Raw genomic sequence first — 27,194 nt, forward strand, 5'->3', positions numbered from 1 at the left:
TAGACATTTTTAAGATTCAGGTAGAATGCTCAAACGGTGCATGTGCATATTGAGAGACTTTCTATAGCTACCGCAATTCAACCGATTATTACAAAATGAGAAAATGCGGCTAATTCTGGCTTCATCTTATTTCTGCTTGACTTACTCAGAGAAACTCAAAGCTATTCTCTCTTACTTTTATTTCTTTCAAATATTCAAAGTGAGAGCAATTAAGAATTACAGTTTGAAGCTACTGAGGACTCTCCTTCTGTTGCAAGCAGGGACAAAGACTTGGTTTGTTGACCACACTTTCCCAGATGTCTCTGTTTTCAGTGATTTTCCTGCCTGCCTCCCTGCCCATAGACCCTCAGCACACTGCAGAGCTATGTTGGCCTTTTTGGGAAACCATCTTAATGAGATCCTAGAGGTGTCCAAGTTTCCATAAACACTTGTACTCCGGGCTCGCCCCTCGTAGATGAAGGCAGCCTATCCTGTGTGCCACTGCCCTGCTGGGAGAAGTACACTGGCCGGTGTCTCCAAGGAGAGCGAATGCAGCCACGTTCAGTTTGGGCGACTTCACCTGTAAAATAGAGATACACCTGCCAATGCCAGAGTGGTTGTCAAGAGCTGGAGATTTGTTTGTTCCTTCTGCATTAGGTTTCTGTGAGCACGTCTTAGCCCTTGGCTGAAATGGCATGTTTCGACTACTATGGCGCTGTGTGGATTATACCTTTCAGACCACCATTTGTTTCCTCATTCACCCATCCCTTCATTCATTCATGTATTCATGGAGCGCCTGCCATGTGCCAGGCCCTGGAGATGCAGCTGATAGCACAGAAGAGAAACGTCTTGAAACCCACATTGTAGTGGGAGAAGACAAATAGTAGAGAAAAACAAATTCTAGAGGGTAGTATATTCTCTATGGAGAAAAATAAAGCTGACAAAGGAGGGGAGCGAAGTGAGGTAGAGGGATCTGTAATTTTAATTAGCATGTTTGGAAGGCCCCAGCGAGGAAGCGATCTCTGAGTGAGCAGTTCAGGTTCCAGGTGGTGGCCTAAGCTGGCTCATGACTGAGGGGTAGCGGTGGCCAGAGTGACAGACCAGTCCAAGTAGGGTGAGGTGGAGCAGGCAGTGGGAGGCAGACTTTACAGGGTCTCGGAGGCCACTTTGAGGATGTTGCTGTTTGCTGTGAGTAGGTGAGTCTGAGTTTGGGTCCATCTCTCCCCTAGACCCTCCTGCTCCTCATTACACACAACCTTTATCCCCAAGTCCACTGACTCTCCCTGACCATGTCCTTGTCATTCACAAGCCCATCCCTGCTTTGATCTAGGAAGCTTTGTTAGTGTAACATGAATGTAGAAAGAACCTTCTCAACTAAAAGGTTTTAAGTTGCAATGGTTAGACCCCATGGGCTCTTGGGCCCCTTAGTACATGGAATGCTACCTCTCACCCTCTCCCAGACAGTCTGCACTCTAAGGTGATGTCTCTAAGAGTCATCTCACACAGTGACCAGAACCATCCCCAAGGTAAGTTGGGTGGCCTCACTCCTGACAGGCCTCCTGTGGAGCCTGTAACTCTTAGAATCAATCCAGACTCCTCACCACAGGCTGCAGACCCACCGGGCCTCACCCCTGCCCTGCTCACTGCCCTGCTGCCCCTTCCTGCCTTGGCATCAAGCAGAGTCACAGCACCAATCCACTGGGCTCAGCCCCACTCTGTCACCTACCAAACTTCCCCCTCCTTGGCCTCTAGTTTCTTCATCTGTATTCTGGGCATAATACACTGAGCATAATGCCCTCACTGGGCATAATACACTTGCCTACCTCACTGGGCTCTGGTGAGGATTAAGTCAGTAATATAAGTAAAGTGCATACAGCACTGGCTGGCACAGAGTGAGACCTAGGAGTTAGAAAATAACATTACCTTTCACATTATTGTTAGGCCCCCCTGTGTAGAGAGCAGGAAGAGGAAGCAAACAAGGTCTTATTGCAAAATTGTGTTACTGTTAGTGTATTGTGTTTCAGTCCTATCATATGAATAAGGAAAAACAACTTCAATGCCTTAAAAAATTATTTGGAATAGTCTTCTCTTTCATTCGGAGTAAAGGAAGATAGTCATTTGGAGAATGGGTATCCATGGACTGGATTATCCGTTGTCTGGAACACTCAAGCTTTCAGAAAAGGGTTAACAGAATCTAAGGTCAATACTTTAATGTGGGAGCAGCAGGGTAGCACAGGCCCTTGGGGGACTGCACCAATCAGTCACCTGCAGAGCAGGCGGCTCCAATCCCAGAGCTGCACTGGAGGCACCCCAGCCTTCCCAGCGTACTCCCTGTGCAGGAGCCCTGTCCTGAGCAGGCTGGGAGCTAGGTGCATGCTCACCAATCAAGAAGCCAGGCCCAGCATCAGGTACGGAAGAATAATCCCCAGGGGGTCAATTAACGCTTCTATAAACCTTTTTGTGTTCAGAAGGGGGATGAATGCTTAGTTGAAACTCTGCCCTTGTTTGCATTTCTCACTGCTGAATTGGTAACACAGTTCATATGTTAACGTGTTCTTAAATATATAAATTTTGGGGAGAATTTGTTGTGTTATCATTGGGTTTTTCTGTCATAGTAAGTGTTCGCCTCCTGTTCTTGGATCCAGCTGAGAAAAAGATGAGTGTCTGAGAGATGGAAGTTGAAAGGTTAACTTCATTATAGCTAAATCTCAATGTAAGAACGTAGATCAGATCTGGAGGTAAGGGAACCTGCTAGTTCCTCGGCCTCCAAGCTAGACCTTGGGACCTCTACCCACCAGCATGGAGACTGAAAAGCCAACACCCCTGCCTAGAATTGCTGCTCCCACCCCCAGAGCCTACAGCTTCAGAACAGAGTACCTCCACCTAGTCCCTGGAGATGGACCAGTGACACTGGATATCTCCATCTGCTAGAGACGCACACTGAGCAGTCACAGATGAAATTACATGGTTTCTGCAATTTGCTTTAAAATACTCCAGAAAATCAGGAGAGGGGGCAGGCCTCACAAGAAACAGGAACAGCAGAATGGTGGTGGTTGCTAGAACTGGATGATGGGGTTTCATCCTTCAACTTTTATGTCTGTTAAAAAGTTAAATGCTGTGTCAGACCTGCCTTCCCAGAAGTCAGATGGGGAGGAGACAGGAGCAGAGGCCAGGCAAGTGTGCCATCCCAGTGCAGCGTTGGCACATTTTTTTCTCAACTCTAATTTGTAAGGCAGAAGCAGTCAGAAACAACAGGTAAGCTGGTGTGACTGTGTCCCCAAACTACATACAGCAGCAAGCAGTAGCTGGACTTGGCCTTTGGGGCTGGTTTGCTGGCCTCTGCTCCATCCTCTGTTTAACCTCTCTAGGTTTCCATTTTCCTTTCATTTTGATTCCTTTCCACCTTTTGAGCCTCTGATGCCCTCTTGGCAGCCTCCGACGGGAATACTGCCAGAAGAAGCTCCCTAAAGGCTGTGTAGTGTGACAGCCAGGTCTGTGTTCCCATACCAAGACGCCACGCAGATAGGGCTGGAAGCCAAGCCATCAAGGAGGAGGGAACCTTTGCTAGCCCTTCCCTGAAATGTCCTGCTCCTAAGAAATATTGCATCTCACTCAACTAAAAAGCACCTAAGTCTTTTATGGCACCTTGCCCATTTTTTACAAAATGGAAAAAATGTAATAGTGCCACAACTCATGAAATCTCACCATAGGTTGATCAATAATCCAGCCTAATCTTCTCTTTTGTTTTGTTTTTAATCACTTTGTGATTATAAAAATAATACCAGGCTATTGTTCAAAACAGGGAAATTCAGAAAGATAGAAGCAAGGAAATTAAGATCCCCTATAATCCTACCAGTAAATATAAATATGTGTGTAGGAAAAAAATGAAATGTTGTTAGCATATTATTTTATTTCCTTTATTCTTTTCTATGTATAAATTTACATATATTGTGAACAAGTCTGGGATTATGCTATATCAGTATTTCCATCTTACTTTTTTCATTAAATTGTGAGAATTTTCCACTGATGTTGTGGCAATAGCTTCAAAGCCCATTGGCCCTATAGTCTGCTGTCAGCCCAGTAGTCAGGGGATCCTGTTGCATGCATATCAGATGTCTCTCTGCTGCTTTAGACCTCCCCCATCTCACTCAGAGGAGAGCCAGGACTGCCCCACTGATCCTTGTCATCTCTGACCTCATTTCTACCCATAAGTCTGCTCCAGTCATCCTGGCTTCCGTCTTCCTCCTCAGACACTCCAGCCCCACACCCACCACAGGGCCTTTGCACCTGCGGTTCCCATGCCCATCACATTTCCCCTCAGTGTCAACATTGCTATCCTCCTTCAGGTGTTATATCGGAGGTTTTCTTCACCCTCCCCACCCACCATGCCTTCTCTCCTATTTCTTTCTCCATATACTCCTCACCATCCGACATACTAAATATACCTATATGTTTACTTGTTTATTGGCTGGGTCTCCATGAAGGCAGGGCTTTTATCTGTTTTTTTTCACTGATGCCAAGCAAAACCCCCCTCATGCAGCAGGCGTCTAATACATGTGTACTCAGTAATCAGATCCCCTTCTCATGTAGCACCAAACCCAGGTGGCTTGGGTGTCTCTCCTCCCCCAGTCAGTCCATCTAGGCATGTCCCCCACTGCCTACTGACCCAGGAGTCTCCAACAGCCCTGCCCAGATCTTTCTCAAAACTTCTGTACCAGCTCCACAGAGCTATCTGTTCCCTGTTCAGGAGTCTACAGAGGCTTCAGGTCACAATTCTCACTCCCGTTTGGCCTGAAATCCCTATGACATGAGCACTGACTTGAGGCCCTGTGCACACAGCACATAAACACACACGTGTGTTTGTATTCCTGCCTGTGCCTCTCCCCTACCTTCAAATACTCATGTCACTTTTGGCCGCTGCCTGTAACCATTGAAATTAAGTTCCTTCCTCACTTATACCAGTCTTTCTCTAATTGATCTTTCATTCAGTTTGCATTTATTAATTCCAAATATTCTTATACCCCTTTTGTGACTGTGAAATATATCCCTAAGGAAAGTTCTTTCCGTGAAAAACTTCCCCAGCCACATGTTGCTGTGTACAGCTCACACATGGCAGCCAGTGGGTGACTGATGTGAACCAAGTGGGCTGTAACTGGGAGCTCAGGCTCCGGGTTCACAAGAATGTTTGGCGTGCTAGCTCCAGCACTCCCTCTTTTCTTAGCCACTGGGTGGGCGTGTGCAAAGTGGAGTGTGAATTTCACCTCCCCAGAGGGGTTGATAAGGGCATAGGTCAAAGTGCAGAACACAGTATTTAGATCATACTCAATAAGTAGACGTTATTGCATACAAATGCTCATGTTAGCTGTATACTTTCATTGATTAGGTGTTTTTTGAGCACCTATTGCGTGCCTGGCACAAAGCTCATTAACCATCTGTTAAGTGAGATGAATGTTTACAAGAGGAAGAAGTAGTCTCTAAATTTCAAAACTCTGTATCGGCTCTCAGATCTTGATGGTCTTGTTACAGAGATTGCCCTGAGATCGAGAGAGAGAGAGAGAGAGAGAGAGAAGGACAGAGACAGAAAGAGAGGGAGGGTGGGGGAGGAGATACATGCTATCTGGAGGCTTTGTAAATGGTTGAAGCCTGTTTAAAATTGGTGAGGAGGGGCACCTAGGTGGCTCAGTCGGTTGAGCGGCTGACTTCGGCTCAGATCATGATCTCATGGTATGTGGGTTTGAGCCCCGCTTCGGGCTCTGTGCTTACAGCTCAGAGCCTAGATCTTGCTTTGGATTCTGTGTCTCCCTCTCTCTCTGCCCCTCCCCTGCTCGTGCTCTCTCTCTCTCTCTCTCAAAAATAAATAAACATTAAAAAAAAATTTAAAGTGGTGAGGAAGTAGCAGTCAGAATGTAAAGGCTGCAGCAGAATAATTCAGTGATGGCCTGGCCCGTCTTCCATTTCTCAGTCCCTTGCCACACTGGGAGCTTGCTGCAGTATCCTGGATCTCTTGGCCACATAGATTCTGTTCTTTGCCCTTGGGAGTTGATTTCCAGTCCCAGAGATGTTCCATGTAGGGCAGGGCCCCACTTTGGATGCATAGGCACCCAAGCTCTGTCAGATAGGGCCATCAGTGCCTCCCTTGTGGCCATAAACCCATGCACAGCTGGTGTGTGTGTTCAAGGATGCGTGTTGCCAGAGGGGACTAAAAAGGGTTGGATGGATTCAGAGGCAAGCGGTGTTTCTAAACCCGTGTCCTCTGCAGGAAGCCTGTGGTGCCTGGGGTGCCCCCAGAAAGGCTCTCTGGATGTCCATAGAGAGCACCATGTGGCAGTCCTGGGTGCCACACCACACCTTCAACCTGTGCAGATGGGGGAAGGAGGACTTTTATTTCTTGATGGGGAGATAGTTCTCTGTTCCCCTTGATGCCAGTGGCTTTCAATGTTTTTAGATTGTGACTCACAATGAGAAATGCATTTTACATCCTGACCTGGAGTATACAGTGGTGTGTATGTTGAAACTAAACCAATGTGTCCTGGAACTACTTTTACCCTTAGTACATGTGATGCATTCTGGTATTTTCTCTTTTAATCTGATTCATCTTTTAAAAAACACTGATCAGGGCCCACTGAATTGATAGTTTAAAAACCACTACTCTTAGCGAGAGATCTTCAAAGTAGGGCACATGAAGCTCTGTAAGGAAAGGAAATATTAGAACTTTTTTCAAATTTATTATTTAAATTTTTTGAGTTATAAGTTTCAGTTTCTATTATGTGTATGTTTTATGGTGTACATAATATAGTGGTAGACTAGAAAATAGATGTAATTTACTGGAGCTGTGTGCCCAGAAATTCTTTACTGCCGGGGATAAAGGTTACAGGGCCCTTGACTGGGTCACTCTGCTGGCCTGGCCCTGGGACCCATTAGTGAAGCTGCTACCTGCCTTCTGAATTCTGGACCAGCCCCATCTCTTTATAGTTCCCTCCTCCTCCTTTCTTAGCTGCCTCAGATCTGTGACTTCTGTGATATTATTTACTCCGGTGCTGGTCTAAAATGGTCAGAAACGCATGTGCAAGCACACCCCAGGCAGGGCGCTCTCCTGCAACTGGAGCATCTCTGCAGGAGGCCATATGTGCCCCTGCTGGGACAGTTAGAGGTCTTGCCACCATCCCAGCAGAGAGACGTCCCCGTGGGGGCTTCTTGCAGAAAACAGAGAATAAATGGTGCCTTTGTGTTCCTCTTCTCAGTTGGAAAACAACCATTTTTTTTTTCCTTTTAAGTTTTATCTTCAGGAAGAATTATGACAGAGTCCCTACACTGATCACAAAACTTCCAATAAATGGTCCTTTTGCTTACAGGACATACACTACTAAGGTGCTTTCATAACTGTTAGCTGCTTATGAGTTTTTTTCTGAGTTTTGCACATTCTTAACGAATGAGTGAAGTTTCGTTTTCTTACTTTAATTTATCAGACTCTTCTTGGAATCTTCCTTTTTGTGGGGGCTTTGCTACCAAATCAAGAGTGTAATTGCTGGCACAGGCAGGGAACATAACCCACTATTAAGAGGCTGAATTCAAAGAAGGGGAAGCCTCATTCCCTGTGGTAATTGGGGTGAGCGCCCAAGAAGGAAGGGATGACAACTTGGAGCAGAGGCTGAGGGGGAAGGAGTGGGGTGTGTAGTTTCTGTGCAGTGGAGGGACCCGCTCACCAAGTAGGGACACACTGATTTTCTATCTCGGGGCAACTTGGGAGGTGCACATGGGCATGGTAGTGGCAGTGAGGTTATTGCCTGGGCTTACTGCCATGTTGCAGGTGTCTGTAGAGGACCAGGGGCCCCTCTGACCTCAGGAAGGTGCTGTCAGGGCAGCATAGCAGCCACAGAGGGTTACAAAGTGAATGTCACTATGGTCTGCGAGAGGGCAAGGGGTGGGGCAGATTTGCCAAAACAGTCCTCAGTTAGCCCAGCTGCCCGTACCCTGAGCTGCTAGCCCATGGAAGCATGTGAAACAGCCCCTGCTCTACAAGCTTTCCCAGGAACTGGCAGAATGGTGTAGTCCACCACTCACAGGAAGTGCCCTGGCTTTTGTCCAGTCTGTGATAATGGGATGTTGAAATTAACACCATTCCCCACCCTTCACATTAATTCTTAGGATCATGTCTTTCAAAATCCTTGCCTGTGCTCAGTTTTTATATGCAAGATGAGGCCATTGTCTACACCTTTGTCTTAGTTGCTGCATATTTCTTGTTTTAAACCTCAGTTGTCTGAATAATGGCTTCAGTTCACCAGCCGACTTTGGCAACTACAGCCTCACCTGTCCACCTCAGCCATCTTGAGAAGGGAACATGAGAGAAGAGGATAGAAAAGAGGCAGCTGCCCTATGCGTGTGGGTCACACACAGGAGTGCCAGTGGCCAGGGATAATGGCTTCCAGCACATAACCACAGCACTTATTCCCTCATGAAATGTTTAATTCTAAGGATGGGGACCCCCTTCAGGGTAAATAAGCCTCTCCTGTATCAGGTGCACAACAGATATTATTCAGCATATGGGAGAATGTCTGTCCAGAGTGTTGGCACATGGTATTACAGATGTCTAGAGTTCAATGTTCCTGGTAAAAAAGTTCGGCATTGTTAACAGGCCTGTGAAGTCACTGCCCATTTGAAATAAATAGGAAGGGAACAGAAATATCCTCCCACCTTTGATGACTGCAGCTGGGGTCCTCCTAGTGTGAGAATTTGCCCGACCTAATTTCCATGCTCCCAAAAAGTTCTGGTTTTTAAAGAACCATTTGAATCTCTAAAATGAACCCAACCTCCTCTAATGGCCAAATGCATAGATACACCTCAATAACTATAACAATTTTTTAACCCAAGGATGTATCCATACCAAAAAAGCATCCCCACACTCTGTGGTAAAAAGTGAACGATGGAAGATCCAGTGAGCTGTGTTAGAAAGGGTGTGAGCAATTGTGATCCTGCTGCTTGTTAACTGTGTGATTCAGAACAAGACACTTAAACTTTTATTTGGAGCCTTAGTTTTCTCATCTGTAAAATGGCCGTGTCGACCTTGGATGGTGGATACAAGGGTGAGACGAGCCTTGTGGAGATGAAGGTGGGTCTTGGATGTGCTTGGCTGGTGGTCATCACCAGGCCTCTTGCTTTGACCTGCTCAGTCAGTGGTCGAGAGCCCTCATTTTGGCAGCCTTTCTCATCAAAGGCCCGAGCTGTATTCCAGACACAGCCTTTGGGGAGGAGGGTGAGGTGTGCCAGAGCTGAAAAGAAACCATTCTATTCTCACCTGCCCCTACTGATGATTTAGCCTCGTAAAGAATGGAGTGTTTTACAAATAAGCACAGATCAAAATGCAGCCGGCCATCTCTGCCTGCCCACCTCAGTGAAGCAGGAGGCTCCTGAGATATTTCCTAACAGAAGTTTCGGGTGGGTAAAGGCCATTCTTCATCCACTCCTGAGTTTGTGAAGCTCTCAGGAATAATAGGCCAACTACCAGGCATGGTGACCTATGGTCTACTGAGCCCACCAGGGGTGGGAGCAGTGCATTAAAGGCAAATGCCAAGCAAAAGCTGCTGTTTCTGGCCATGTGGCTCTTTTGTGGGGAGAGTGCTTCATTGTGAAGCCAAGGTTGCAAAGCAGTCTGTGTTCTAGTCAAAGAGGGTTTGGTGAGAGCAACAGCGATATCTCCTGGGAGTTTGTAGACATGCAGAAACTTGGGTGCCATCCCAGATCTATCGAACCAAAATGTGCATCTTTAAAAAGCACCCCCCCGCCCCGGTTATTCACCCCACACTGAAGTATAAGCTTTATCAGAGCAGCCTCTCTTGTTCCCTACAGCATCCCGGCACCTAGGAGCTCAGGACAGGCAGGTGCTCAGAAACTATCTGTTGTGTGCATGCATTGATTGGTGGCCTTTGTTTTAAATTGTGATGGCTGCCTTCCAGCATGATCACCTCTTTGGTTTCCTGGATTTCTGAGAGAGGGAAGACACTTTGCTCCCTCAGGTCTTCATCACAAGCCCCTCGCTCCATGCTGTCGATGTGTTGAGGCTGTACTTCCTACCTCTGGGTTAGGATGGAGGGTTTTCTCTGTTCTTTTGCTTGAGTAGGGAACCCTTCACCCATTGTCCTTCCTTTCATGTTACATCTGATATCAGCTTGTATGTCTGGTTTTCCAATCCTATTCTCTCTTTAAAAAAAAAATACTTCCCACAGTATACTTCAGTATAAAGTCCTCTTGATTAGAACTGGTGATTTCTGGGTAACCATGCTGTGCCCAAGCCCCCATCTCTGGCACTTTCCTGGACCAAGTGCCAAAGTCCATTGCTAGTCTTGGACTCACCAAAGGGCCCTCAGGGCTCATGTAAGCCTGTCGGTGAGAGCCTTTTTTACTTAACCTGGTCCCCAAATTCACATGCAGCTAGAATTCTACCACTGACTCTAAGAGGCCTTCCTATGGAATTTTTTGAACAATGGAAAGAAGAGACCCTTCAGTTCTTACATTTGCAGGTGTTTCTGTGGCTGGAGGGAAGAGTGGTATGGAGGAAGACCACATCTGAGCTGACAAAGTTGGTGAGGAAGCATCCTGGGAAGAGGGTCCTAAGCCACAAGAGGATGTACAGTCTGTGATGGGGGTGTGGCTCTGGCTGACTGGTATGTCCCACCCTCAAGACTGGACTCCATGAAGAGGAAATGTGTGTGGTGGTTAAGCGTTTGGATTTTGGGCTGGCTCCTGTAGAGGGCCTCCTGCAGAGCAGGAAGGGGCAGGCCTGCCATGGGTGCCCTGTTTTCCAGGTGCCAGTGACTGTCCTCATGATACATGAGCAGACCCATCAAGGCTTACACGTGTTGGTGCCACTACTTTGTTTCCATTTTGTATGGAATTTGGAAATATCTTCTATTCCCATCCAAAACCAGTCAAAATGGGAATTATTGGGTACATTGGCTAATCACCAATTTGGGGGGGGGGGGTGTGGATGAAAACAGTGCAGTCTATGCCTGTGTATTCCTGTCTCTGTAGGTTGGAGAAATAGATGAGGTGACCAGCCACATGCAGATGGAGAAGCAGAGCTCTTTCATTTCCAGATGAGCATCTTGGAGTGGGGGGCTCGGAAGGGAGCAGAGAGCAATCTTTGGGCACAATCCCAGGAAGCACTCATTGTCCCTACACACCACCCTTCACAGCTACTCACAGAGTGTTATAGCATTCTGATTGTGCGGGGGAGCGAGGGGGCTGACTTCAGTGTTCACCCCCTCCTTGGCCCTCCCCTAGGACCCCCAGTAACCAGACGGGATCCTACAGGTCGACAAGGCAGGCCTCAGCACCTGCTCAGGGGAGGGCAGAGCCATCGATTTCTTGCAGTGTGGAGGGTACAGGCAGGCCAGCAGACACTGCCCCCACTTGGGAGTCTGAGGAAATGGGAAATCGTGGCTGCACCTAAGGGGTTTGATGCAGGAGCTGCTGTCCCGGGCAGATGCTGGCAGGTGAGGGTGTCCTGCGATAATGGCCCCATGTGGACTGGGATGGCATTGGTGGCATTGGTGGCACTAGCACCTGAGCACCTCGTAACATGACTAATTGGAGCTTATTGGGAAGATGATTGCAGCTCCCCCCAACACTGAGCTTCGCCTCCTGGACCAGGTCACCCAGCTGCAGCAATCAGTGTGGCCTCTGCCAGTGCACAGTCTACTGGCCACTGCACTGTCTAAGCCTTGTAAGCCAGGCTGTCCGGTTGAGGGTGGCCAAGTACTGGTTAATCCTATGTATATATGGATCCAAAAAGAAGCCACTTGTCACAAAAGCAAAGATTCAGTAAAGAAGATAAATCTGAACTGTCTCTCTTCATCAGGAGGGTCTTTCATTGGTACGTCCCTTGCCTACTGCAGAGATGTCAGGGACCCTAAGGCTGCTGGTGACGTGTGGAGAACTCACCACTTGGAAGTAGCCCTCCCCGCTCCTTCAGCTTACTAAGAACCCCTATCTTTGATGGACATTTATCGGCCCTCCCTTTCAGTGCCCACGGTGGGCATGAGTGAGAGAGGCATGCTACCCCCACACCCTAGTCGCCATCAAGAAGGAGGGCAGCATGGTTGGCTGTGAGCAGACTGCTAGGCAGATGTCTTGAGGACCGGCCAGCACTGGGATGAGCCATACGGCTGCTGGTGAGCAGGGTACTGCCAGGGCCAGCCCCTGTGGTGCTGCTGGCTGTGACATCACCTCACATCATGGCTCTGTGTGTTTAGGACGTGCACCCACCTGCTCTGTCAGTGCCCGGATATCCTGGAGTTTCTAATACTCAGCAGAATCATGGGGCACCTAAGTGAGACACTCCAGATCAGCTGCTCTGGGGAAGAACAGAGTTATTTTAGCCCAGCCTTGGGCATTATTGGTGCCGTTATGTCTGCATAATAACATGCTACATGGAGACACACGGCAGAAAGGGTTGAGGCTGTGCTCTGATGCTGGTAAATGAAAGTCATTGTCTCTGGTACTTCCTGCTTCTCTGTGTTCCTCTTGGCCCTTCAGCATGGGTGCAGAATGCTGGACTCCAGGAGGCCAACCCCATGGAGGGCCATGGAAGGCAGCAGCCACTGGTTTGTTCTGTGAGCTAACACTGTTGAGGAAGCAAATGAATAAAGTCATAAAATAGAGCAAAAACAGCTGAGCCTGGTTGGAAGAAACATTTCAAAGGAAATAATCCTGGATTTAGATCACACATTTTGGGGCCTACAGTGAGTTTTTCAAAACCTCCCTCTGAAAGGCAGGTATTCGTAATGGAAATGCTGACAGGCCTGCGGCCCTGTTCCTGGGCTGTCTGTAGGCAGCCGGACATCCACCGCTGCTGCTTGTGTGATCTACTCGGCATTGTGGACGTGAAGCATCCCCTGCTCTGACTGTTTAAATTCAGTGGGGCTTTTTTTTTTTTTTTTTTTTTTTAACTCATCAAGATGCTACCAGCTGCAAACCCTAGTAGTGTGTGCTGAGGGAGAGCCTAGTGATTTCCTCCGCCATCCCAGAGCTGGGGGTTTCCTAACCCAGGCCTGAAGTCAGACTTCATGGCAGGTGGGAACAGGCATGGCCTGTCTTTCTGGCATGGCCCTCCCTCCCCTTGATCCAGACCACATTCCAGGCTCAGCCTATGACATGTGTGTGGCTCCTGCACCAGGGACGTGCAGATCCACAGCTGGTTCCAGTTTGCCTCCCCCTGCCTTTGAGGACCTCCCACCTTTGTGGATTTCCTGGGTGTGCTCTTCCCAGCCCCTCCCCTACCCCCACTCCTATCTGAGCCCTCTGCAGCCACCAAGACCCTGCTCAGTTCTATTCTTCCCTGTGGGTTGCCCCAGTGGCCTCTGCTGACTCACCTCTTCCCTAAACTGGCACCTCAGATTGCGCCTTACCATCAGCACTGAACTCTGCGCACTCCAGGTTCTTTACTTTGGCTTCACTGCAACCTTCTCTGTCCCCCACCTGTTTTGCAGCTGTGTTCATGTTCCAAGAGGGCCCTGTGTTCTGCCTCCTCCCCTGACCTCTCAGGCAGGAGACTCTCTCCCTCTGAAGTCCATTCAGCCTGGGAAGTGGCCCTGGTGCAGGGGAGGCTGTGCCCTGCCAGTGCATGAGGCAGGGGGGCACATGGGGTGCCATTTACACTCTGGGAGCTCCCTCCCTCGGGGCAGCAGAGCTGGACCAAAATGTGGAGAAGGGAGATTTGTCTTTGGTGTACCCCTTCCTTTTTCAGTGTTCCTTATCTCTGCCTTTGTGGCCCCTCCCTTGGACACCCTATGTCATAGTCCATCCCTAGTGAAAGACTTGGTGGACAGTCCTGACCAAGCCAAGTCCTGTCCCAGGCCCTAACTAGGATATCGACTCTAAGGTGACCTCTGTCCCCATGGCACTCATGTGAGACCTACTGGGCCTAGCATGGGGTGGCTTGCTCTGCCTGGACACCCTGAAACTCTGGGCTCCAAGACCCTAAGGCTTTTTGATCAGCTCAGCCCCACTGACCCCTGACATTCTGTCTGTTGTGGGAATGTTATCTGTACCTCCTGTGCATGGCTGACATCTGAAGCCTACCCCCACTTCATTGTGGCAGAACTGTGGGGACACCCTGCTGCCGGCATCTCAAATCCCACGGGGTGGTGGGTCCCACTCAGCCTTCTGGATGGTCTGACACTGCACATTTTTCTTTCTGATCCTCCTTTCTCCTTTTCTAATTCTCTTTTCTAGTTTTATTGCAGTGACAAGGGCAACGTACAGGAGCACATCCAGGGCACTATGCCACCGGTCAGCACTGGCCTGCCCGGGGATAGCTTGCCCATGAAAGCATCCTTCCCTCAACCCCTGCCCACACCTCATGAGCCACTGGAGACCTCTCCTTGCCCATGTCTCAGGGACAGGCATGCCTGTGCTTGCCTCAGTGGTCACACAGAAAAAAACCCTGGCCAAGGCCCAGATCTTGAAGTAAATTTTATGAAAACTTCTTCAGAGTGGTGGGACCTTTTCACCTTTGAGACCATTAAGAAGAAATGGATGGGCTGGGCACATCACTGTCCACCTGCAAGAACACAGCAGGCTCCTGGCTATTTCCACCCGTTCTATGTCAGGCCAGAGAGGTGTGCTTGGAACACATTCAGAAAGCAGACTGGAGCTTGGCAGTGACCGTCCTCAGGGCCTTTGCCCCTAGGAATTACACAGAGCTAATGTCTATAGGCTGGAAATTTGGAATATGATATGTGGAGAGAAAGGACTGAGCAGGCAGGGATGAAGCCCCAGCTGGCCTTGGAAAGCCAGCAGGAGCTCTGTCCTCTCTGCTCTCAGCTGCAGCCAGGATCCAGCCGTGTGCTGCTGCCTCATGGTCAAGAAGCTGGACTAGGGCACCCATGCCCACTGGTGTAGGTGTCTCTGTGGCTGCTGCTCCCCAGCACCAGCAGAGCTGCATCGTGCTAGCAGAAGCTGTGTGTCAGGCCTGCCCAAGCCCATGACACCTGTAGCTGTTTCTGTTTGCTAAGGAGCAAGCAAAAAGCAAAGGCTTGTGTTCCTTTATGACTTATTCTGCACTTCCCGACCGTAGGTTCCCCAGAGGGCTAGTTGGCATTGGCTCAATTTCTTATGCCACATATGAAAAGATGAGGAAAAAGGAATGGGATTTTACAGGCATTACCTAGCATAATGATACTTATTTAACCCACCTTGTGGAGATGCTCCCAAGCTGATTCTCTCATGTCATACCTTCTTCCTGGCCACTCTGTATACATAGTAACCCGCTCCCCATCCTTCATTCTTTCCATCAGTGCATGCTCCCCCATTAGTACAACTTTAGTTTGAGCCAAGTGCAGACCAAGAAGGAAGAGCTCCATTGTACACCTGGAATGAAAAACTTGCTCCAAGTGTGGAGTCAGGGGTCAAGTTGGCTCATAGAGAGTAACTGACCTGAGATCCCCAGGCCACCATGAGCACAGGGCCCCTCTGGGCTCAGGTGCCACGGCACAGCCCTGTGTCAGCCGGCATGGAGTGCTGACTCCCAGTTACCACCGGCTGCTCATGGACTCCAGCCCGTCCCACCTTTCCTGATGAGCACCACCCAGGATCCAACTTTGTCAAAGGCAAACTCTTCCCTGTAAAAGCCCCTTCTATTTTATGGAACAGGTCAGGAGATAAGGGAAGGAGCAGTACCCTACGGAATTGCGGAAAACAATACAGTATTGCATCCTCATGCACTGGGAGTCACATCAGCTCTGGGTCTTGACAGCCTGAGTGGAGGCTGCAAAGAGGTACTGCGGTGGAGGTACTGCAAAGAGCATCCATGCACAGTCACCAGCAGTTAAGAAGTGCATTCTGGTCATACACCTTGCATTTTCCTGCCAGCCTGGCCAGAACTGTGCAAGGCAGGCTGGAACCTGTTGCCGTAGGGAGTGTGGGGTGCATGGCTGTGTTCCTTCTTCTTCTCCCTCTGTCCCATGCCCTCTGCAAATCTGCACCTCACACCCCAGAAATGGGCAGCCTGGGAGAGGGTTGGAGCTACATAGGGGCAGACAAAAACAGCTGCTCCAGAAACCTTCTCAATAAAATCTGTAGATGTAACCTGCGGCCTCTGTTTGTTTCTGGCACCATTCACAGGGATGCCCTGTTGGAAAGATCTATGTGATTATGAATATGTTGTCGGGTTGAACTAGGGACACAGGCTGAGAGCATGGAGAGCAGGACCGAGTGTGTGACTTCTATTTAATGAAGCTTCCTCTGTCTTTCTCACCTAGCTCAATGACTCAGCCAAGCAGCTCATTGAGATGGACAAGCCGTGCCCAGCTGCTGCATCTGGCTGCCATGCCTCCTTGCCCTCTGACCCTGGCGCGGCAGCCAGTGTGGCCCCAGGACCCACGTTAAGCAGCACTGGGGCAGTCAGTGCCTTTCAGCGGCGTGTGGACAGCAAGAAGAATGCCAAGAAGCGCCACTCCTTCACTGCGCTCAGTGTGACACACAAGTCCTCCCAGGCCACCAGCCACAGGCACTCCATGGAAATTAGTGCTCCAGTCTTGATCAGCTCCAGCGATCCCCGGGCTGCAGCCAGGATTGGTGACCTGGCTCATCTGTCCTGCAGTGCTCCTGCCCAGGTAACGTCCTTGGTGCATGGACAGGGAGGTGCCAGGTGTCTAGCCCTGAGGTCTGATGACTTCATCGTCAGCTGTATGCTCCGTATCCCATCCCCAAACGAGCATGAGGAAGACAGTGGCAGCAGTGCCCTTTGGGGTCATCATGGCTTCCTTCTCCCCACCTGGCCTCAGGGACCTCCTAAGCTTTGGTAAACATATGAATGGTACTCAGTGTCTGGAAGATGATCTAGAAGGTGTGTGAGGTGCTTCTCAATGGCCCGTGACATGGCCTTTGATTAACATTGGCGCATTACTCAAAGTTATCCTTTGTCAGTGTGCATTCAGTGCCATCTGATTGTGTCTTGCAGTAGGTCTGGTTTTAGTTTGTTTTCAGTGCTAGTATCTTTTTGGCATCTCTAACACTTGCTAACCTTGTTCCCTTTCAACAGACCTCAGAATCAGAATTAACTATATTATTTGGTTACATTCTTCTTACTTTTACAGATACCTTCTATTTCTAGATTTGTCCCTGGTCTCATTACACTAGTAAGATAAAGGCAAGGGGAGGGACTTACTCTCAATCCATCAGGCCAGTGCTTGTCTCATACCCTACATACTAGTCTCTGCATACATCCTGGTGTCTATGTCCTGTAATTCATGGGCAATAAGTCCAAGGCTCAGGCTTCCCCAGTGTTCCCTGGAAGTTCTGAATGGATGTCAGCAGAGCTCTCTGGCACTTTCCTCCTGCCCCACAACATGGGCTCTGCATGCCTGAGTGCAGGGTTTGGTGTTCTCTCTACCTTTCCTTTATCCTTACCTGCTCTCAGCCCTCCTGTTCACAGCTTGTCAGTTAACAGGAGCAGAGGGAAAGTTCCCGGACTCTGCAGTCTACTATAGACAGGTCCCAGGGCAGGAAGGGAACAGAGTTTTTAAAATTTGTGTTTGACATTGTTCCACAAGGACTTAGGTGCCAAATTCACTTATTGATAGAGAGGGCTGGGACCCTGGGTCTCATTTTCCAACAGTTACACTTGAAGTAAAAGTCATGGGCAGGCTCTAGGCTTTCATAAAGATCATTGGAAAGGGTGAGAGGTCAAGCAAAGCAGTTTCCACCTATCTCCCATCCCAAATTAACTTAACTCCCATCCCACATAAGGGGTAGCACTGAGCAGCTATGGGTTAAGGGTGAGCCACCACATACTGTGACTTGCAGGCACCAGCCTGCTGTCCTTGGTCAGCTGCACCCAGAGACCAACCCCCACTCTGCCACCTACCCTGCTGCCTTCCAGGCTCGGTATGGCTTTGCTGGCCTCATGGGTCACACCAGGACAGCCATCCCTGGTCCACCTGAGGACCACTCAGGCTGCTGTAGTGTGCTAGGCACAGATCCTGCAGATGGCCACAGCGCCACATGGCACCTCCTCCCCACCATGCCAGGCACACTCTAGGAGGTGGACCCAGTCCCAGAGTTCTGTGCTTGGGGAGCAGACTTGAGATTTGTGATCATGCACCTGGAGAAATCCAGCATCATTGCGGGTATGTCTCCATCCACAAACAGAGGCCTCCACGTGCCAGGCTGGCATAAGGGGATGGGCTCCAGGATGGCAGAGCAGGAGCACCTGGACTCCTTGGTGCCCAGGGACCTAGAGCAGTGCTGGCCCCAACAGGCGTCCAGTCAGGTCCCAGACCCCTCAGGCCCCTCCAGACTCAATATGCCATCCAGGTTGTGGCATAGACTGTCTTTACTGACAAGATGAACTCTTAGCCCCTGTGAGTAGAACAAAGGCTGGTCATCAAGAACCCAGGCCAGTTCTGCCCACATGTATGCACCCCTCACCTGCACACCCAGGGCTTCTTGGGCTGCAAGAGCAGAGGTTTTATGACTTTAGATCATGGGTCCCAGAGAATTTTCTTCTGGAGAACAAGAGTAGCTGTTGTCAAACAGCAATTATTAAACCCTGGTTGAACACGGCACAGTGTTGTATAGAAAGTTTGTAGCATCAAGCCTGTGTGTCCTGGAAGAGCAGCCAACTGGATGGACAAGGGGCGGCTGGACCTATGTCCCTGCTTCCAGGCAGGCTGGCATGTGTGGCCTTGGGTCAGCAGCTCCAGCTGAGTGCGTCTGCAAGACAGGCTCCCAAGGTGACATGCTACCTTGTGTAGAAGTAACTCAGATCAGAAGGGGCCACCCAATGTGAGATGACTGCTCTGCTCTTTGTATAATTGACTTGATTCTAAACCTGTGGAGGAAAATGAACCAAATGCAAACACACACACACACACACACACACACACACACACACACACACACACCAGTGTGGGTGATATGCTCTGAAGAGGTGAGATACATGGACAAGGGAGCACCTCAGTAGCTGAGTTGGGGCTTGCCAACATCACTGACTCTTTTCTCTCCCTTTTGTGTTCCTTTTTAAAGTGGAAAGGAAGTGTGGGGGCTGTGGTTTCTATAGAAATGGCTCTAAAATATGGTAGCTGTTTCCCTGCTTTTGAGACGGAATGTGGTGAGCACCATTAAGCCTGAAGCTATGGGGTCCCAGCAGAGTACAAGTTGCATGGCTGTCCGTGGAGTGATGTCCAGGGTGTGTGTGGTCTGGGGCTCGCTTCCACACCCCCTGGCAGCCCTGTTCCATCCTTACCTCATCCTCTGTACTGATCTCACCTCCCTTGTCTGGGCTTCATGGCACATCCCACCATCAGGAGAGACAGTGAGATTGAATTATTTTCAGTCACATGTGAGGAAACTGAGGCCCAGAGGGCATAAGTAATATCTCAGTGCTGTGCTCCTCTGACAGCCCTCCCTGCACCCCAGCTCCCATCGGGCTGGCATGGACGTGAGCCTAGGACATGGACATCACGTAACCCCTCAGCTTTCCCTTCTGTAAATGTATGGGGCTGACCTCAGGCCCAAGGAGATGAAGAGGGAAAATGCCAGGCAGTCCCTGCTGAGAGCAGCCGGTGCTCTATAAAGGCTGTCCACCTCTCTCCTCCCCTTTCTCTTTCAGCCTGGGACCTGGTGTCATGCAGTCTAGGGCGGCATTTCAGGGGGAGGACCAGGGGCCCTGCTCACTAGCTGTGCACCTAGGAGAGTTGCTGAACCTCTCTGAGCCTAGAGAGCTGCCACTAGAGAGAGCCAGGTTCAACACTGTCCTCTTGACCCTAGAAAAGCTGTCCCATCTCTTCTCCCAGAGCCTCAGTTTTCTCGTGTATTAAATGGAGCAATGGTGCAGGTGTTGAGAGGGTAAAATGAGAGCACCAGATTGCCTTTTCTCAGTGGGCATGTTATTGGCTGTGGTGGTTCTCCCTGCTGCTCAGAGAATCGTGGAATGGATCACCAGCCCCAAGACATCAGATAGGGCTCCCAGGGCTCCCGGCCTCATGTATTCTGGCCATTGCTCTGCTCTGAAATTCTCCCTGTGCTGTGTACTTTGCTGGACCCTGGAGGTGCTGGGAGGCCACAGGTAGATAAAAGGGTGGGTGACGCCAAGACTGCCTGCAGCCACACCTCCTTTCTAGGAAGTCTGGGCTTGATTAGCATCCCCATAAGCCTATGTCCCCCCTGACTGTCAGCCGCTCAGTGGTCTGTCCCCAGTGACAACCAGACCAGGCGGGGTGTGGTCCCTTGTATCGTGAACCCACCAGAGAAACCAAGCATCCCTCCCAGAATCTGGTGAAATATGTTCCAGTCACTGTCACCCAGAGGTCTGAACGTGCCCCCAGCACAGTCCTGGCCCCACAGCATTGAGGTGGCTGGTCTGGGGTGTGGCCTGGGTCTGGGGACTTGAGAGCTTCCTGGCCCACTGCGTGCAGCGAGAAGAACCAGCACCTCAGACACCAGCAACAGCCCTTTTCTCACACTCCAGGATGTGTCACAGGCCATGCCTAGACCTGGGCCCTAAGTCTATACAGGGTGACCAGCGTCCCATTGCACATGGTGCTGCAGGGTTCCCAGGACACAGGACTTAAGTGCTATAAAACCAGGACCATCCAGGCACAGAAGGATAGCTGGTCACCCCACAATATTTCCCTTCACTGAGCTGCAGAGGGTGGTGTCTGGAGGCTTTCTACAGAAAATGTGGTATGGTCGTCTCTGTGCAGGACCTGTGTGCAGTACCAGAGGCCCATCAGCAGGGAAGGCCAGGTCCCTGCTCCTGAGGGGGACAGTGGAGAAGACATAAAGGAGGCTGTGAGGCTTTGCTGTGGGACAGAGCTATGGATCCTGGTTGCCTGGATTCCTATTTGGTGTGTGCCATGCCACCTGAGGAGGCTTTTAAAACCTTCCAGTCCGGGACCCACCCCTGAGTCAGAGAGGGAGGGTTGGCACGTTGTATCAGCCAAGTCTATGTACAGGGATACTGTGTAACAGTCACTGTGCAGGGATGCTATGTAACAGTCACTGGGGCCTGGGAGCCACACTAGGCCCCCAGGCCAGGTGGGCTCAGGTCTGCTCAAGGGCCTCATTCAGATGCCCCACCCAGAGAGGCAGTGTTTCCCTGGAGTTTGAGGAACTTTCTTCCCTTCTCAAAGCCAAGACGAGGGCCTAGTGTGCTGTCACAGCAACAGGCAGGGGATGCATACTCCTATGCTGGTGGAGGGAAGGCCAAAAAAGATGTCATGTTGCCCCTGGAGATCTTTAAAGCTCTGCAGGTGAGTCAGCTGTGCAGCCAGGATGCTGTACTGGGCCCGAGGCTGGCAAACTGTGCCTGGTAGGGCTGCTTCTGTATGGCTCTGGCGCTAAGAATAATCTGCATGTTTTTAAGGGTTGTTTTCAAAAAGAAAATGAAGAGGATGGACAGGAAAAGGAGAGGAACAAATAGCCCAGAGCCTGAAGTGTGGACTCTCTGGCCCTTTACAAAAAGAGACTTGTGGCTGAGGTTGTTTTGATGCTGACCCTGTAAAGGCAGAAAAGGCCATGATGAGAAGAAAAAGAGAAACCTAGTGGTTATGTAGGGTCAGGTCAGGTCAGAGGAGGGAGTCCTCAAGCAGAACAGGAAGAATGTTTTGACTCTGGCCCAAGTTGAAAGGCACCAATTCCACATCCCCCAGTCTGGAACTTGATAGGAGGGTGGGAACGTGGGAGGTTCTGGAATTTGTGCACCTTTCTCACCGTGAAGTGTGCTGTCAGACAGCAGCCTTCTCGTGAGGTTTCTGTGAACCATGTGGGAATCCTGAGGCTCTAGACTCGGCCCCAGAGGTTAGTTCTGGAGAGCTGGGGCACAGGGACGAGGCACAGCAGGCAGGGACTAGAAGGATAGTGTCCAGGTGACTGCCTGTACCCGGCCCTCCCCCTCCTGGAGGTGCAGAGCCAGGCTATGGCCGCAGCGGGTAAGGTGGAAGAGGGTCGGCCCTTCTCCTTCCTGCTGGTCTTCTCTCAGTGACTGTTGGAGGCCTTGTTGACTCTTATTTGTCGTTATTATCATTACAAGTAATGCATTTATTTCTTCCTGCCTTCAATTGTCTAAGACCACTGTGGTTAGCTCCAGTTCAGGAAATGCAGGCTTATGTCTAGCAAAAAATTATCATAGGATCTTGCATAGGGATGGATGGCCACCTGATATAAATGCTTCCTTCAGACCCAAAACAAAAGAATGGCCTAAATAACAAGGATGCTAGGCTTCAGATTCCCCAACTGACCTATAGAATCAGTACGTTGAAACCATTAAGGGAAGGAGCATGGCTATCTCCTCTAAATGCCTCTCATTCTTCCCTCCTCTGGGAACACACTTCTTCCATCTCACAGTGGATGCACTCAGCTCTGCAGTCTGACCTCTACCTCCACCCCTGCTGCCCACACCCAGCCTGTGGCCTGCAAGGCCACCAGCAGGTCCTATGTCCCTGCGCCACATCCCCAGCTGGCATCCAGCAGCTTCGGACACTGTGGGCAATACTCCCCTCCTGAGCCTCTCTTCGCTTTGCTTCTGGGACCCTTCTTGAAATTCTGATCACTTTGCTCACCCTTGGACTCTCTTCCTCCAACTCCCATGTTAACATCAGTGCTCCCCTGGCCTTTTTTTCCTGTCCCACACACATACCCGGGGGTTCTCATCCAGCCAACAGCTAACCCCCAAACTGTTTAAACTCTGCCTCCCCAGACCTTATTCAACTATAGATTCTTTCCTCCTGCTACCTGCCAGCTTCCCCTGGAGAGGTACTCCATATCAATCCATGTCAGGAGAGAATAACTATTCTCTTCTGTCCTCACACCTATTTCCTTCTCTTTGTTCTCTTCTCCAAATTCCTGAAGCTAAGACCCTGTGTCCTCCAAACTCTGCTCTCCCTGTCACCTCTGCCATCCAAGGAGGTGTCAGCTCCAATTCTGAAGTATTTCTCTCATGCCATTAGTCAGGATGAAGTAGATCATCCACTGTTACAAACAATTCCTGATGCTGGTGTGGTTTAACCCAGGGAGCATTTATCATGCATTTGTGCAGTGGGTCAGGCGGCCCTCCTGAATGGCATGCTCATGGTGTCCAGCCTGCTTCCTCTTGTAGCTGTGTCTTCTACAGCACATGGCCTCCAGCAGGAAGAGGGGCCTAGAGAGGAAGCCCTTGTGCACTTAACTGCCTCAGCCTGGAGATAATACTCATCACCTCCCCTCTCAGTTCATTCACTAGAACTGGACACTCAGCCCCAGATTAACTTCAAGAGGCTGGGACATGTGGAGAAGCACGTGGATGTCGGGCAAGCCCAGCAGTCCCAGCCCCACCATTGGGGTCCTTCTTTCCATGGCACCCACTCTGCCTTGGTTCAGGCTTCTCTGAGCCCTCACCAACTTGGCATCAACTGATTCCTAACTCCCTGCTTCTGGGATTCCCTCTGGAATCCATATGTAATTGGGCTGATCCTTCCACAAATGCTTCTGGAGACTCTGCATTGCCTTAGGATAAACTCCAAGTTCTTAGCTTGGCCTGCAGAGCCATTCAGACTTAGCCCCAGATTGTCTTTCCAGCCTCCCCTGCTCAGTTAACTGTCCACTCCCATGCTGGCTACCCAGACCTGCAGCCTGTGCACCCCACACTGGCAAGCTCAGGCTCACCCCCCACCAAGACTGATACCTATGCCCGTCCTGTCTGCTTCCTGCTCACCCTCTTCCCCTCTCATCCTGCCCCCAACACAACACCCAGACACAGCCCTGGATGGGAAATTCCTGCTCACCCTTTGCAGCCATCTGAAACAGTCACTTCCCCTCCACAGCTTCCCGTGGCTCCAGGACACCTTCCCCCAATCATTTCCTCTGTGCCTGCAGGACTTTTGCATACATTTATCATGGAAGGTGTGGCCTTCATTTGTGTATATGGCTGCTCCCCTTAGCTTCAAGTCTTTTAGGGTGGGGACTGGTTGTCATTCACTTCTGTATTGTGGTACCTGGCCTGTAGCAGAGTTCATACCCATATGGTTTTTCCTTGGGTGGGCATAGGGCCTGTGCCAGCTGCACTGTATACTGAGCGATCTTTCACACTTAATGTAATGCCAGAAATGCCATGTGCCCCCCTCCCCACCACTGCTACCAGCTCCCTGAAGGCTCACGATCCATGTCAGCTGCAGAGAGGTACAGCTGCAAGGTGACCAGCTGAGGGACTCCCAGGGGTACATGGTCGGCTGAGCCTCAGATGGCCTGCCCTGCTCACATTTGCACCCTTTATGAATTATTTCTCCCTGCCATTTGGAGAGGTCAGAGGGTCAGCTCAGTTCCTCGTGAATAATGAAGCAGCACTCATGTGTCTCCTTTCTGCTGGGAGAGGGAGGGTTATCAGAGGAGAGGACAGAAAGGAAGCTATTCAGGCCGACTCCAATTTTTAAAATCCAATTATTTGCTCATAGAGATTATTGGATCACATTAGGAAGTGATTAGTCACATTTTAGAACTATTCCCTCATAAACCAAACAGGAATCCAAGTAAGTGAGTAAAGTCACCACCAGACTGCCTGAGGGACCTCCAAGGGCTCACATAGCTCTGGAGTGGCCCGGTATCAGCCAGTGTGAACCAGGTCATGCTACAGTAACAAGCAGCCCCAAACCCTCGGAGGCTTACTTCCCACCCACTCTGCGTGTCTAGCTGACCCACAGCGTTCTCTTCTCTTCCCGGGACACCAGCAGACACCCACAGGCCAAAACTGGTAAATAAAGTTTTCTGTAGAACATGGCGCCCCCTGCTCATTCACACATCATCTGTAGCTGGTTTCAAGCCACACAGAGGAGCTGTGTTGCTGTAACAGAGATTATATGACTTTTTCTGGCCCAGTACAGAACACATTTGCTGACCTCTGGTCTAGAGTGTCTCATCACTGTGGCAGGGGAGGGAAATTCGCAGCGGCCCTGCTCTACTTGCAGAGGGTGGGGAGGCGGAGTCCAGTGGGTACCTGTGGGGAGGAGAGGTGAACAGCCCCATGACACCACTGCGCCCAGCAGTGTATCTGTTTGTGAGTGTTTAACTGCTTACCACAGGGGCTGGGAGGCTTGAAGAGGCAGAACTGGACAACGGGAGGGGCTGACACTTATAAAGCCCGCAGGCCACGTTTTGATGCTGGTGGTTGTTGGACTGTCCGTGTGGTGCACACTGGTTCTGTGGGATGGAGCACTCCACGTTTGGGAAGGGCTCTCCAGTTCTGGGCTCTCTCTGTGAAGGGGCCAGCGTCACACTCAGGCTAACCCCATTGAGCCAAGAATAGATTCCTTCATCAGACCCCATGTGTGGTGTCAGAGCCGGATGGCTTACAAATCAACTTCCCATAAGCAAACAGAAACCCTTGAGATTAGGAAAATGCCCTTCGAAATCAATGGAAGGGGATGTATTTGACATTCAGGGAAAACATCAAAAGGGAACACCCCTCGAGTGTCTTCCTGCATCTGAGAAGTAATTAGGAGAACTCCACTTGGAAGCTTCCAGGGCATCTTTAAGATCTGCCCCCCCTTCCCCCCCCCCCCCCCCCCGCCACCACCTGCCATCAGAGGGGCATGCACCAGGGGCTCTCCGCAAAGCTGCTCTTACAGACTGGATCTTATCTCTACCACGGGACACAGCTCTGACGGGGAAGAAGCTCAGGGGGCAGCACTGATGGAAGTGATGGTGGCTCTGTGCTAATGACCTTGCAGCCCCCAGGCTCTGTCACTCACCTGCAGGGCAGAGCGCTCATGCTTATTGTTAGCATTTTCAGAAAGTCACAGATTTAACTCCATGCTTTTAGAAGGAGCCAAGAAAAAAAACAGTACCAAGTGAACATGGGATGAAATAAAAAATCCCATCCTGAGGACCTTGTGCAAGGAGTGCTTTCTTTTGCAAATCTGGGAATTGCTGTGTGTCCCTGACTTACCAGCTGTGCCTTCAAGGTAGGGACAGAGAACTGTGGCCTGGCTGTTTTCATCAGCTTCCAGGCTCTTCATCTGTGGTATCAAGTGCCAACCATGTTTCTTTTGCTGCTATGACAAGACAGAAGCTTCCATATCCACAGTTTCTTTCTGTGCCTTGGCCCATCTGCTGGTGGATGAGGGAGGGACACATCAGGGAAGGTCCCTGGTGTCACCTTGGCACCTGGTAAGCACCCAGGGGCTCTGGGTAGGCATGTGCTGGCCCAGAAATGCAGGTGAGCTACTGGTTCCCTCCATCCAGCCTCTCAAGTTTGGTGAGCTTTTGTTAAAGCAGCAGCCTGTGGGGGCACCTGGGTGACCACCTCTTGATTTTGGCTGAGGTCATGATCTCAGCCAGGGCTGTGGGATGGAGCCCTGTGTTGGGCTCTGTACTGAGAATGTAGCCTGCTTAAGATTCTCTCTCTCTCTCTCTCTCTCTCTCTCTCTCTCTCTCTCTCTCTCTCTCAAAAATAAGCAAACAAATAAGAGCAACAAAAACAGCAGCCTGTGGCAGATATAAAAAGGGTTTCCTCATAGACCCCAGCCTCTAGGACCCACACAGCCATCAGGAGACAAGAACATAGATCCATGCCATGGAAGGTAGAAAGTAGGAAGCTCCATAGATGAGCACAAAGGAAGGGCCATGGCAGATCAGAAGAAGAAGGGTGGCTTTGCTTCTGGAAGGAAACAAGGAAAGGAGGCAAGAATGGGCACCAAGGATCACTGAGGTTGGCATCCTCCTGGGTCTTCCACTTTCCATCAAGGCTCAGGCACAAAGGTACATTGTTTCTTGGTAGGAGGGCCATGAGGAGGTTCAGAACTTTGCCACCTGCCCCTGGTCTCCTAGCTACCTACCCCCTGCCCTAGCCAGCCACAGCCACTTGCCAGAGCATACCCTGCTGCCCTTTCCCTGCCCCCACTCCCCAGGCATCATCTGGATGCAGTGAGGAGTGGGAAACTCTTGCAGCCTTCCCTGATCAGCCCTCCCGCTTGTCCCTTAAGCTTGTACAACTGGGCCAGGAGAGCCAGCAGCTCTCAAAATGTTACCACAGCCTGTGAGTTTCACTAAGACAGGTCTGTTTGCCCCTTTTGCACCCTTAGTGCCTGGTGTGGAGCCTCTGTGAAGGGGGCTTTCAGAAGCATGGGTGGATGGACAGACACATGGAATTAGAGTTGAGGAGAAGAGTTTCTCAAAGCTTGTCCCTCTTGCAGCTTCTCACTATATTGGAGGCACCTTCTGTTTGAAGGCAGAACAGATAGGTTGTT

General features: G+C 50.3%; 1 protein-coding gene across 1 annotated transcript in view; it reads left to right on the forward strand.

Moving 5' to 3' along the window:
- SH3RF3 (SH3 domain containing ring finger 3) overlaps nucleotides 1–27,194 on the forward strand; it is a 371,189-nt gene that overhangs the window by 249,413 nt on the left and 94,582 nt on the right. The window contains exon 4 of the mRNA XM_086701496.1: nucleotides 16,236–16,589. Within this exon, the coding sequence (XP_086557622.1) occupies nucleotides 16,236–16,589 (354 nt within the window). The remainder of the gene's footprint in view (nucleotides 1–16,235; nucleotides 16,590–27,194) is intronic.

This window comes from Puma concolor, chromosome A3 (genome assembly GCF_028749965.1).
Source record: "Puma concolor isolate L17-30 chromosome A3, mPumCon1.1.hap2, whole genome shotgun sequence".
NCBI lineage: Eukaryota > Metazoa > Chordata > Mammalia > Carnivora > Felidae > Puma > Puma concolor.